The sequence below is a fragment of the Neocloeon triangulifer genome, unplaced genomic scaffold (genome assembly GCF_031216515.1).
Source record: "Neocloeon triangulifer isolate White Clay Creek 2 clone unplaced genomic scaffold, ASM3121651v1 ptg000006l, whole genome shotgun sequence".
Lineage (NCBI taxonomy): Eukaryota > Metazoa > Arthropoda > Insecta > Ephemeroptera > Baetidae > Neocloeon > Neocloeon triangulifer.
The window spans coordinates 2,013,140-2,027,900 of NW_026775549.1; the positions used below are offsets into that span (position 1 = coordinate 2,013,140).

General features: G+C 36.7%; 1 protein-coding gene across 3 annotated transcripts in view; it reads left to right on the top strand.

Moving 5' to 3' along the window:
• The window catches only part of LOC132194337 (CUGBP Elav-like family member 2), a 277,639-nt gene that overhangs the window by 79,717 nt on the left and 183,161 nt on the right, over positions 1-14,761 (top strand). The window contains exon 1 of one of the 3 annotated variants that reach the window (XM_059615531.1): positions 2,787-3,701. The exons of 1 other annotated variant lie outside the window; for it this stretch is intronic. In XM_059615531.1, the coding sequence (XP_059471514.1) occupies positions 3,463-3,701 (239 nt within the window). In that variant the 5' untranslated portion in view covers positions 2,787-3,462. Of the gene's footprint in view, positions 1-2,786; positions 3,702-14,761 lie in introns of those variants that run through there. One more of the 3 variants, XM_059615534.1, reaches the window with a different exon arrangement.

The following is a 14,761-nucleotide window of genomic DNA, read 5'->3' on the forward strand; positions in this document are numbered from 1 at the left end:
ATAGAAGTCGTAATCGAAAAAGGCGACGAAATAGAATGGGTAAGCAAATGGAAAATGAATATAGAAATGGAAATAGAAACGAAAAAGCTTACAGAATTAGACCCCAGGTCCATTTTTGAAAATTGTGCTATGTTACTCCAAGAGTCGGATCAAAATTGCATGATTATTAACGGTTTTAAAAAATTTAATAACTTTTTATTTTAATATACTGGAATTACTTGAATAAGAAAGATAGTAGCCCAACATCTAAGAATTTTTAATTATAATTTCATAATTTTCCTCCAAACAGTGTATTAATTATATTTTATCGTAATTAAAATGTTATTAAAAGTTAACCATTTAACAATAAAGGCGTAGAGCACTTATTATAGTGACAGATAAAAAATTAAATAAATAAATAAAATTGAATTTTTAAAACAAATAAGTAAATAAATAAATAAAATCAATTCTCATCTTGCTTAAAAAAAAATATTGAAACAAAAAAATTAAAAATTTTTTCATCAAATCTGTTTGTATTGTTATTAGACTTCCCTATAACATATTAGAGTCTATTTCTTTAGGTCCAAAATTATTGATGGTTTACGGGGAGTGAAAGTCGTGGGTGGAGCAAGAAGAGCACTCGGACTGACAAATGTCAAGTCACATCATGAAGAGGAAACGTCGGCCTTTCCCTGTTTACTGCGCTTTTTGCGCTCCCAGTAGGGCTGGCGGGCGGGCGGGTGCGCGAAAAGTGATTGATGCGAGTCCACCTTGATTTGCGCCGCCATCCCTCTTCGCACGCGCCCTGCTCTTCGCTAGGCTGGCAATTTTTTCCAAGTCTGTGTGCCTGTGACAGACATATTGGTGCTCGAATCACTTTTCAATCATTCCGGCCGTGCTCAGTCAGTCTGGTGGCTGCTTTTTGCTTCTCCGCCCTCCATCCACCAAACGAAATGGGTCGGAATGAGAAACAATATATATCCGAGAGAAAAGCTCTCTGAGCATGGAACGCAGGGCGAAACGATGAGATTCCACTTCTGGATATAGAAATCTGCTCGCCGCGAGAGAATATTGAGCCATTCGCATGGAAAATAACTTTTGTTTGTCGCACGACGAGCTGTTTTGCTGCTCTAACTGTCATGAATAAGTAATTCCAAACTTGGGAAGGATTTTCTTTTCTACCTTTTTCTCTTGTCTCTCCGCCGACTCGCTTCCCCTGTGATGGATAAAGTTTGCTCTGGCTTGCGCGCGCGAGACAAATGAACTGGATATTATGGTTTCGTCCCTACTCAAGCATACACTTGCTATACATGACAAATTACTAACTTTTAACTAACATCATGAATGGTTCTAAGGGTCACCTCTATTGCTTATTATTTATTATGCAAATACTGTGCAAAAATTTGATTGGTTTTCTGCTGTGATTTTTAATGTTAATCATTATTATTTATGCCAAAAAATATACTTCATTTAAAAAAAAATTAATATAAAGTTTATATGAGAAAGTTTTATAATAATCATAAGGTTTTTTTAATAAAATAAAGTTCGATTCGGGCTCCAAAATGCTTATATACTCAATTTGACCAATTAATATTCATAACTAATCAGAAGTAATTATTATTGCATTGATGCCCATTTTTCTATTTAAATTAATGTTTGTCATTGCTCGCCACGAAAAAAAATCTAGAGCGTAATGATTTAAAATATAACCCATAATTTTGATGAGGAGACGTAAATTAATGCAAAAAATTAAATTACATGAAATATACTCAAAAAATTTGTTTTAAAAGTGCGCTTAATCCTGGCTTAATCATGAAAAATAATAAAAAATTTAAAATGCAAACTGGGAGCATATTTTTTTTTACTTACATTAGTAAAAACATTAATTAAAAATAAATTACTTTATAAATTTAGAATTTTTATAAATAAATTATTAATTTGGTTAAAATTTATAATTTAGTTAATTTTATTATAATAATATATTAATAAACAATTTTAAATTATATGCATTAAATGCAACAAATATTAATTTTACAGTTTTAATCATCATAGAATATGTATACAATTTTTTTTGTCATTTTTATAATTCTTCTTGAATGTTGAATCACATAATTTGAATTATTTAATTATGACTAAAAATTTTTACGCTTATCTTTTGCGGTTCTCATCAAATACATTATGAATTATTTAACACATTCACACTCAAATAGGAATTAAAACTTAAGTCAGTATTCAGGGAAAATCATTCATGTATTCATAATATAATAAAAAATTGCATGTTGTTAATTATTTTGAGATTATTTCAAAGAATTTTTCTTTTTTTGGTGGATTTCCGGATGGTAATAGCAAATGCGCTTTTTCCACCTTCACGATGTGTACATATTTTCCGTACATTTTTCCAACAACAATCTGCGTTGACAAAAAGCGTGCACCTCAAAAGAGCCGACACGACACGTGCGGCAGAGAGAGAGAAGCAGCGGGTGGGCGGAAAGCCGAATCAAAGCCAGTGAAAAATTCGCAAAATAAGCCGCGACGCGCAATTTCCCGGCAGGCGGCAAATTCCTTTTGTGCCAGAGAGAGAAAGAGGGGCCATCCGGAGTGTGTGTGTATATTTTCGGTGCTCATCCCTAACAACGGTGTTGCGTTGCCACGTAGCAGCGGACACACGGTCTGGAGGGATGCTGCGGTCCACTTGGCCGTCGCGAGCGGCGGCGCCCTCTGCCGCCGGCGGCGCTGCCGGCGCTGCGCCCGTCGCGCACACCATCCTCCTCGGAACGAGCAGTCAGTCAGTCTGTGGTAGTCGTGTGGCGGCGTGCGACACGTACAGAGCATTCTCTCAGCTCCACCATTCAAACAGCATCGGACAAAGACAGTGAGAGTGCTCGATCAAAATTCGGAACGACGTCGAATGTGCCGCGGTGCGAATCATGCAGGCCGCCGCTTTTCGGCCACCTGAGTAAATCAGCCCGACCTCCACCAACAACCAACATACCAGCGGTAAACAACAACACTACTCTCACTGGCCGTTGATTGTCTTAGATGTGATGATCTTATCTGTTGGATCGATGTGTAATTCCTCCTTCTAAATTAGCGAAACAATTCGTTCGTATTTACATTTATACATATAAATATACCGAGAAAAAAAACACGTGCTCTGTGTGTGCTTCGTAGAGTGTCAAGAATTATGGAAGTGGTGTCCTGCTAATGAATGTGTCTCTCTATCATTATATTGCTTGAAGTGTATACTTGATCTTGCTTCTACCACCACCAACCACCAGTATATAAAAACCTCAAAACGCACCGACAACAAATATATTGGGTGTTTTTATCTCTTTATACAAATTTTCTATAGAGAGAGACGTGAACTTCTCTCTCTATAAAAGTAATCTGTGTGTGTCTTATCGCGTTATAAGAGAGATAACGATAAGACCTAAGTCGCGCGGTTAGTTGGACAGCACGAGCAGCAGCAGACAGGTGTCCCAAATGGAAATGCTCCACTCGCTCAACACCCTGGCCGGTAAGATTTCGCCGCAGAGTGGCAAGCCGGCCGCCCCGCACAACAACAACAATAACACGACCAACCTGAACAACAACAACCACCACCACCCGTACCAGAAGGTGGCCAAGGTGGACGTGGCCAGCAGCGGCGCCAGCACCGCCTCCGAGCCGTCGCCCAACTCGGAGGCCAACTCCAACGGCCGCCTCAGCCCGTCAAGCCAAATGTAAGTATTATATTTTTTTTAAATTCTTAATCAAAATTTTTCGGCTGGATTATTGTTATCTCTCTTAATGATCCCTTGGTGGGTGAGTGACTGGTGCTCGTATTTTTTTTTTTTTATTTGGTCTGCTGATAAAAAGCACTGTTTGTGACGTCTCATTAGGCCTTGTGTATATTATATTCTTACTTCATATTTTTGTACACAAAACACTCAAGAATATCAAGGTTTCCTTCTTTGCTTTTCTTCCCTGCGAAAATTCTTCCTTTTCCCCCCGGCGCGTGTTTTACGGCAGTTTGACGGCAACCCGGTTGACGACTAATGACATTTTAAATTTAGAGACGCGGTTACGAGCTCAATCATGAGCGTGTTTTGTGCTTAGTTGGCAAAGTTTTGCTGCAAATCGGACGCAGATTTGCCTCTCAAGTTCTGCTAGAAATGGCACTTTGAGAGATCATGTTGAAAAGAAACGCAAAACGGTTTAGAGTTTTTAAAAGTTTGTATGTGACAATTAATATAACAACATAAATTCAAATTACAATTTTCAACTTTTCTTGCTTTTAAAAGTTTCTATATATTTTTTAAATAAAATTTTTGTAATTGTAATATAATACGCTTATACCTTAAATATTAGATAAATATATCATTTTTCAAACGTATATTTATCATTTTTTAAACATGAAAATGAAATGTATAAATAACTTGTAGGCAACGTTACCAAAACATCCTATGAATGCTACAAAATTAGAACTGATTTCGGAATAACACAGTGGTTGCATTGAATTAGAATATTATTCAATATTATTTATTTCAATCTCATATATCTGACATCCATTCCTCAATCAATGTATTGAAAATGACTCTGAACTATCAAGTATGATGATTCATTAGTGAAACATACACACGAGGGAACCATAAATAATATACGATCAGAAATATAAACTTCAGAATGGCATTGTACTGTATATATTATTAAATATGAAAAGCTCACAATTAAAAATTATCATTATATGACGAGAAGTGTTTTTTCAATTTAATTCTATGGCAGATGAGTATTAATCGATGATTTTTATCTCTCACTCTCTGCCTTATCTGCACTGCTGTAAAGATAAAGTGCTACAAAAATACTATAAACTGCTCAAGAGCGGAACGGCCGGGTGCAAAAAACTGGATGGTGAAGCAACAGATCGCGGCGAAACCGAATCAGCTAGCAAAAATCACTAAACGCAATAATACACTGCTGATTGCTCTGACCATCCATGTGAGCAAAAGCAATCACAGATGCACCGCCGATAGATTGCTGGTAACTCGCTCAAAGCAATCACTGCACTCTTTGATTAATGAAAACGTGATTGGCCATTTGTACTTTGTTTGTGGTGGCCATTATTTATTTATCCACTCAAAAGGCAGTCAATGAGCAAAACTGACTGACTGACTGAGTATGTTTTGAGAGAAAATCACTTCCGCTTGACTTCCTCTTTGTTATTCCTCCTCCAGATTTACTGCCCCCGGCCTGTATGTTAAATAACCATGACCTCAGAGTGCAAAGTCTGATTGAGTCAGAGCCGAATAAACTCTCGCTTTATGGGCCTTTTATTAAACTGCACGCGTGGCACATGTTCAAGATCGTGGCCAAAACAGATGCACTGCAGCTATTTGTATTTATTAAATTAACTCTCTGGAGCAAATTGAATTAGGAAGGTCTGTTTTCTTTCATCCTCTGCATTTAATTGCTGTCTGCTTGCAATGCCGCGTCCGTGATGATAAAGAATGGTTGCTCGCGCGCTCATTCCGCCACTGCACCATTTAATCGGCGCCCGCCGTCCCGGGGATTTATCTTCATTTATAGTTTGCAGCCGGCAGCCTCGCGCAAATTGCTCCTTTCTGAGGAAATTAGAGTTAAAAGTGTGCCGCCAAGCTGAGTTTTTGTGTAATTGAATTAAGCCGCACAAGCGTGTGTTCAGCGCCAAATTTAATTCAACCGTCACTGACGTCTGTAACGCACTTATTGCAATCAAAATCCAAAATTACACTGGAGAATGAACATTTGCAGGAAAATATAAGCTGGGAACCAAAATTTGTAAAGTTGCAAGGATTTGAATATGAATGTTAAGTTATAATTTTTTTTGCAATATTTTTTAAATTTTAATTATGTTATATTTATATAAAACTTAAACATATCTTTTACATAATTTTCAATTTTTGTTTAGTAAAATATTTAATAAAAACTTTTGAAAAGTTTATGAAAGATTTTTGTATTTATAACTTTCCAATACAAACTCCATAATCTTGTACTTATGTTCATATAAAAATTCTATAAATTTATCGACTTAATCAATAAGATGAAGTGTGGTTGTGGTTATAATAACAAATAATTGTCCTTCTATTTTGTGTCATTAGTAATGAAGATTAAACTGATTGAAATTGATATTTATCATGAAAAATAAAAAATAAAAAAGGCGTCTGATAAATTTTAATATTCTAACTTCCTATTATTCCTTATATGCTCAAACGTCTTTGATTAAATAAGACAGTTATCAATATTATTCAGAGATAACATTTTTAGAACTATCGAGAAAATTTTTCTATAAATTAATATATACACTATTTTGAACCGTGTTGTTTATTTTATCTATCATACAATATTGACTGTGAATTCTTTTGTTTTGTGAATTTCAGTGAATTTAACTGAATTAAGAAGGACGATTATTCGCAAAAAATTGGCCTTATTTACTTTTCTCGATCTTTATTGAGCAAAATGTGCATACAAATGCAAATAATATAAAATTTTGGTGAAGATCGGAAGAAGAAAATTTATTGCCCCTTTCGACCCATGAAATCATGTTTTAAGGGAGTAGTTTTGACTTCGATGCACATTAATAGGCAATTAATTTAATTTTCTCAATAACCCCCACTTAAAAAGTTATTGCTATCAAAAAATGAAATTTAATATTAGAAACTCCTCTATCCTAGCAGTTGTTCTAAAGGCACTGAAATTACATTTCTTTTTCTCAAGCATGTTCTGAATAATCGAACACCAAACGGGGGCGATGAGAATGTGAGTCCCCATCAAACCGATCACAAGTGAATTCTATTTCGAGCACTTTTTATTTCACGCACCATCCCCTCTCTGATTTCAGTTGAGAAAAAAAAGGGGACACGTGTGTGTCGCGCTGCCCCCACATTGAAAAGCTCTTTCTCTCGTCGAGGCGCGCAGACACACTTGTGCACCATAATTTACATTTCGATCGACGGTAGCAACAATGGCCAATTAGCACCGCGTGCACACGTCGGCCAACAATGGCTCTCGCTCGGATCGATCGACTTGGCTGCGAGAGCAACCTTTGGCATTGCCGCGCGGCTCTTTTCGCATTTACAAAAGAGAGAAAGACCGGCGCGCGCTTGTCCCGCGAGGATAATCGCCACGGCGATGTAATTAGGACGCGGGTTAATTCCCTAATATAATAATTAATAGCGGGTTTTGCACTCAACAAGTCTCCCAGGGGGGCAACAGGTGCGCCAACTTGCTAAAGTTCTTTGTAAACATTCAACCCTTATTACTGGGGTGGGTGCTCAAGTGGCTGCTGGGTGGTGCGGTTGCGAAATTTTAAACTAATAGACTAGTGCTCTCGCGCGCGCGAACCGGCTCCTCTTTATGAAATTGGAGTTATCCGTCCTTCCTTCCATCCTCGCGAATAATCTGACGCTAGAGCGGTCGGGCTGCGGCCGCTGCGCTCCTGCCCGCAGCAATGCAAAAGTGCAATTGCAACTTGTGCTTAAACGGTCTCTGAAGGCATATATCACACACGTATGCACGTGTGAGCTTTCAACCAACCACCGTGTGGTGTAACTCTTGCCAGAGGAGGGCGATTACTCTTGAGTGCAGACTGCTCATGGCCACAATAATTGCAAAACGGTTACTTATATGCTGATCGGTAATAGGGTTTCTATAGTAATTTAAACCAACATCAAAAAATACATGGAGGAATACATTTTTTTAATTACTACAAACATTTTAATTTCAATATTTTAATTAAATTTTGCAATTATCACCTCCATGATTTTAATTTAATACCGGTTAAAACCTTTTTAGGCACTTTTGAGATTTCAGACCCATACTTATACGGATTTAATAGATGCTTTAAAATAAGCAGAAGTTTAATGCTTTAATGTAATTATATCAAAAAAATATCTTCAACAAATTCTTTTGATTCTTTTTAATATGAAAATTCCTTTAAAAAAATGCACATTAAATCACGTGTTTTCAAAAATATTTAAAATTTCTAAAACGCAGACCCCATTTTGAAGAAAATAAATTATTTCCACTGTATATTTATTTATTTTTTGTAGTGCTTTTTTATTCATTATACGTCGAAGTTGAAATTAATGATGTTTTCTCTGCTCTCGACTGAAAGAAGCAAATTTTACCTCTCAAATAAAGTCTGCTTTTTGTTTACTAATGAATAAAAAATATCCCAAATTAAAGTAGATGAAAACACCTAGCAAATATTTTTCAAATCCTTCAAATTTACATTTAATACAAAAAAACCTACTTAATTTGTGTTGAATATGATGAAAAAAACCTCATTTTCTAATTTTTAACTCGTCCGAAGAGATCATTTTCAGTCGTTCGGACGCTATTTAAAAATCATTAATATATTCAAAACTGCTTATCCAAAAATTCTGAAAATTTACACTCTGACGCAAAATGACATGCCGCATCTTTTGGCTATCTCGGATTTTTAGTCAGGTTGCCTATCTCAAAGGGGCAAAAAACTTAAGATTTTGACCTTTGGCCAGGGCCAATGACCTTTGACCTAGAAACTTGGTAACCATTGAGAAAAGATACACTGGTTCATTAGCTCCAACCTCCCACCGAGAAAATTAAAAAATCTGCACCCTAATTAATTTGGCATCAGTTTTAGTGAACCCTTGTGTATCTCAGACGGCCATATTGGATTTTCAAAAATATGAATTTTTTTCATTATTAGGGTATTGTAGAAACCAAAATATTAACTATCATGATATTTTACTGTAGAAATCAATTAAATCAAAGGGTTCAAAAATTTGCTTAATTGTCTCCGAAACGTGAAAAATGCAAAAAACGACGTTTTTCAACCTTCAATTTAACTTTTTTCAAAAATTTACGCGGTGACCCCCAATTTTCTGGTGCCACATTTGTAGCAGGGTTGTCAAGGAACATGCTGGTGGGTCACAAACCCTTGCCAAAGGCAGTTTTGTTGACTTAAAATGCAATCAAACGATTTTAGTGAAAATTTTACATAAGCGAGCCATGTTAATTTCAAATGCGTTTTTCTCAAAAATTTATGGGGTGACCTCCAATGTTCTTGTTATATAAATGATCCCTATGGTCCAAACTATTAGTTTTTGTGGATGATTGTGCTGCCCTAAGGTGTTTTCATCCTCTTTAAATGGCCCGATCTGCCACAAATGATAGCAATTACGAAAATGCCACCAATGTTGACAGAAGCAAATGGAAAAGGGCAGTTCTCAAAAGTATAGCATTCGCGTCCACCTCCCCTTCTCACAAGCAAATATATAAAATTCAACTTTTGTTTTTTGCACTGCTCTCCTCTTAGGAATGAATTCACTTTTGGTCTCGCAATCCTCTTGGGGACTGGCGGAAAACGGCTTGTCAAAATATTTGCCAGTCGAAGTGAGCAAAAATTCGAACCCGTCGCTTTAATTTAGTTAATGGGCAAAGTTTTGCGTCCCCGACTCCACTCCGACAAAATAGGAAGGCTTTGTCGGTTTTTTCAGCGAAAGCTCTCGTCAGCTCAATGTCCGCCGCGTCAGACGCACCCCAGCTAACTCTGTGACAAAAAGTAGGCAGGAGTCGTTCAAAGAGTCGCTTTTTATCTGGATAATTTGTCTGCGCGAGCACATGTGCAGCGGCCAAACATCCCTCTCGCGGCGGCTTAAGGGATGACTGCATTATTATGATTATCTGAAGAGAGAGAGGAAAGGAGCAACGAATACCCGAGAGCGAGGGAGTGAAATTTATTTTCGAAATATCAAATTCGAGTGTGACGCACAGATCGCTATCCACATAATAACGCTCCACCCTTCCTCTTGCTGGCTGTCGGTCTGTATCCGCACTCGAACGCGATTATTATTTGGACATGGAAGCGCGCAAATAAAAGAGCGACAGGGGCCTCGCGCGCTCCCGAGTTTGATTGAATAAGAGTCGAGTTGAGAGAGAAAGATAAAGCCGGCCGACGCACCGCGGCGGGTAAAAGGCCCCGCAAACAATGTGTATTATGTGTGGCGTTTTCCAAATTACTCAGCCAAACAGACAGAAAATTCAGCCTCGTTTTTCAATCCCCTCGCTACTCACCATATTCACGTCAGCTAAGTGGACAGCAGCGAATTTATTCATTTTAAATTGGGTTTAAATGAAATGAATGGGATATAATATTTAAAATACCCATTCAAATATGAGATGCATCCTTGAAGAAAACTTTTTTAATCATGTTGATATTCTTGAAAATGCAGCAGGTAATAAAAAAAATGAAAAAATAAAAAAATAACTAACTTATTTAAATTTGGTTATGATGGATAAATCCAGTTTATGATCATTGATGTTGTATTAGAGTTTAGAGTTTGAAGATTCCAGACTTAAATAAATCTGACAGATTTTTTTTATTAGCATTTAATTGACTGAAATTTTTACACGTTAATACTTGTCACTAAAAAAATCTATGTTTAATGTGGTTTAATGAAAAATTGCTGTAATTAATATTCCTATAATTTGGTCGAGATTTATTAAATCTGATTTAAGCTGATTTTACATATTGAAATTTTTTTTAATCAATCAAAAAAGAAAAGTTTGATTATCTCTTTGATCAGCTCTTCACAGAGCTTTTCTTTCTTCTGCTTTTATTGTGATTTCATTTGCATGGTGCCTATTTATCGCTGACGTGGAAGGCGTTTTCCCTTCTTAAACATCCATTCTCCTGTGGCAATTCATTTCTGTGCAACGTCAGTTGACAGAGAGAGAGCGTCATAAAACGGCGCAATTTCTTTTGTGCCTCGCACCTGCCTTTGAGACACAAGTTTATGGCTGCAGCGCGTTATCTGCAACCCTGCTCTGCACGATATTACTCCGTCATTTCAGCTTCTTTTCTGCGCCAATTTTAATTTCCTCCGAGAGAGTTGGTTCGTTCGGCGATGCAATCTCGCGCCACCCGGCCGACGGCAAAAGCCTCTCAACATTTCGCACCAATCAATAACTCACACAGAGAGCAGACGCTGCTTTTCGTATACTCGGTACACACCGACGACTGAGTGTCATTCGAAAGAAATAAATTTTATATTTAGAGGGCAGAAGGGATTGTATATATCTCGGGTGCGGAAAAATAAAAGGACCCAGATTTGGCAGATTTACGGCCAGGGAATTTCCATTCTATGTAAATTCCATCCCATATAGATCCGCACCTGCTCCTGATCGTTATTGAAAATTATCTGCATGCGAGAGGGGCCAGTATAATAAAAAGGGAAATTGAGAGGAGTCGGCCGAGTTTGTTGAAACCAAAGCAATAGCCTGCTTAAATAATGTTCCCGTCGTCAGAAGACCTTCTTCTTTTTTTCTTAGGGTGAAAAATGTATACATAAAGAGAGAAAGAGAAAAGCAGCCGAGGAAATAGAAAAATTTTCATTCCGGCTTGGCACGATGCGAGAGGTGGAAATTGAAAGAATGTGGAGTGCATTGGAATTGGAAAAAGAGAAGTGGTGTGCGGACGGGAAGAGAAAAGTACCGAGCGTGGTTCAAGAGTTCAAGGCACTCGGCAATTGCGCGTGAATATTTGTATGCGAGCAGATTATTATTGTGCAAAAAGTAGGTCATGAGATGCATTGCAAGTAGTGGCAAGTGTGTTTTTGTTGCACGATGACAAAACGAGAAATCTGGAGGGCTGGGAATGTGATGTGAACCTGCTTTTAGGATGCATATTTATAAAAATAATTAATACCATTTCAAAAGTGAGAAATTAATAAAACAAAATTAATTTAACTCTTTGTAACAAAAATTTATAAACAACAGTTTTCAACAAACTTTTAATTTATTTTTGCAGAGTATTTAAAAGTCCATGATTAATTTTTTATTTTAAATTATTAATTATTTAAATAGCATTTGAGTTTTTTTTTTAATTGTCCAATATTTGGAATTTTTTTCATATCATTTGAACTAATTTGCTAACAATTCTTGAAAAATAATTGCGCTTAGCAAAAATAAATGAAAATTTTATAATTATAATGACCATACTCATTTGTTCTATTATAAACTAAACATGAAAATGTGAATATATATTTAGCTTCCTGACCAGGGTCTTAATCATGATGCCATTATAAAATGCTTATATATTGAAATTGTATAATTTATAACACATCAGATAAAATGAATTTATTTAAATCAGCTGGAATTATAATTGTACTCAAAATAATTATGATGCACGGCGCTTAAATGAAAGAGCATTATAAGTTATGGATATATTTAAATTGCGGTTATCTTCAATTTTTTTTCACTATAGTTCATTGGAATTAGTTTCGGCCCATAAAATTCGTTACGCCCCCGAAAGCGAATTCTGAGAGCACACAGTAAAAACTCGAGCTTGAAAACATAATTAGAAAAGCCACAGCTCTTGCCAAGTCAGCTCTCGGAATGAATTTTATGATATTTTCCTACCGAAAAATAAACTATCCTCGTACTGAATGGAAGTCCCAACTCACCACAGCACACATCCCGACGTTGGTTTTTTTCAACTCTCTCACGCTCAAAACACACACAAGTTATAGTTTGGCCATTTACGAACGGTAAATTTTTCGCTGATCCTGCGGGATTTCGCATAAATGAAAGTCGGCGCAAACAAATTCGCGCTGGGGTCCGCAGAGATTGAGTGTTAATCTGTCATGATAACGTTATTTCGCACTCGCCCAAAGTGCTGTTTGCTGTTTGCAATGAAATAATAGACGAGTGCGTTAAATATTGTCCGTCGACGCGGCTCTCCATAAATTCCACGCCGTTTTTTAATTTGTTAAATATGCAGATGGTGGAAAAAGGAGTTCGGCGCGGCTGCTGCTTTTTCATATTAGCATGCATGCGGTGGTGTGTGAGGGTAATAAATTATTATACCCACTCGGCCGGCACGTACGTATAAACACACACACGCGCTCTCTTTTTCGCGTTTTATGCTCGGCAAGCACTTTTTAATTAGTTTAATGTTCGCTGTGCAAATAATGGTCATTTTTTCGCCGGCCTCCTCTCTCTAGAATGGGATCCGCCGGCGTTTATTTCACGTATACGTCTCTTTGGAAAATGTGCAACCGTGTGTTGGTTCGCCTGTCTCTCTCACTCTGATTTGTATGCGCGCGAATTTCATTAAAATTATTCTCTCTCTTGTTCCGTGCTCGCGCATATCTGCCTCTGGATGCCTCCCCGGCGTTTTAATTTGAATTTGTAAGAGTGTGTGTAATATGCAACCAGCATTGGCACAGAGTGGGGGGAGGCCTGTCGTGCATGTAAACGCTCGCCATGCAAATTAATCATTGCGTTTTGATTATGGTGATTTAATTAAAAATGCTGCGATTGTGAAACATTAGAGCTCTCTATGCTGTTGTGACGTTGAAATGCGTGCGGAATCGTTTTCATTCGAATATCAGTACTTTCATCTTTGGCATCCATCACGCGCACTTTCATTGTTCGTCCGCTGAATTTGTAATTAGAATCACACACGAAAAAGCAGAAAGTTACAGGTTTATTTTATGCGTTAGTGATTTTCGATTTCTAAATAAAGCAAAGGCAGTTGCGCATTAAAAAATTTGTTTTTAGTGTTTTGTAATTTTTAATTTACAATTTATTTATTATTAATATTAGTAAGAGTCAAATATTTTTACAATAATTATTTATTTTATCAATTTTTTAATTATAAGCAATATTGTAATTTATTTAATAAATTCTATTTTTAGAGATTTTTAATTTTAAGCGTCTACTTCTATGATAATCTTATTATTAATTTTATCAAATTATTGATTTTTTTTTTAAGTCATTACTTGTGATGTGTAGTTTGATCTGTAGTTTTTTATAAAATTATCATTTCTTATTAAATTAGTACACTTTAACTTCTTCTTACAATATTGATAAAATATTTGGTAGTAAAATTGCTATTGGGTTAATGAATTTATGGAAGCAATAAAAGAATAAAATAATTACTGTAGATTTTTAAGAAAATGATTAAATTATCTAAAACTGTCCTCTTAGCAAACCTTGCAGACAGTCCAGTGTAAATTTGTTAGGAAATTGGCTTTTAAATTGAGAGTAATTATAAGCACGCAAAGTTGAAGTACAAGAGCTCTATTCTATTACATTTTTAATTCCATTCATATTGAATAAAATTGCAACTAAAATAATAATGTTGGCTATCTCTGTGCGCATTAACTCTGGATGATGCCGCACACGAGGCAAATATTTTGTTAATAAAAGATTTCGAGAGCCACTCCTCTGATAAGATAAAACCCCATATAGTCTCTCTCTTTCGTTTTTTTGCCTGTCGAGTCTGACGCAGCGATAATGAAAAAAAGGTCGACCGGTTGCATTTTGCGGCTGAGCGAGCACTGAAAATGTCATCTCGCAATGATGCGTGCGAAATACTTCCGATATCACTTCGCCCTCGTCGCATGCATGCCTACACCCAGCAGCGATCCATTCCATTGTAAAGCTCCCAGCTCGTTCTATATAATTTAAAAAAAAAGGCAAAATGAGCGGCACCCACGGCGGACGCAGGCGAGTCGACCGGCGCTGCTGTTCACTTTTTTTATTATGTATTTATGGACTCGGATGGCGGCTAATCTATTTTTGGCATAACAACTAACTGGACTACACTGCCGTCATTAAATATACCGGCCAGACTATATCGTCACTATCAGCTGGCTGAGATGAGCGACGCGTTGTTAAAAAAAAAAACAAGCTTGAAATATAACGATGTTTACCGTGGTGAAAGGGAGTACAAAAATTGATTGCTGTTTGAATTCCGCGAGTGTAAATATTTTAA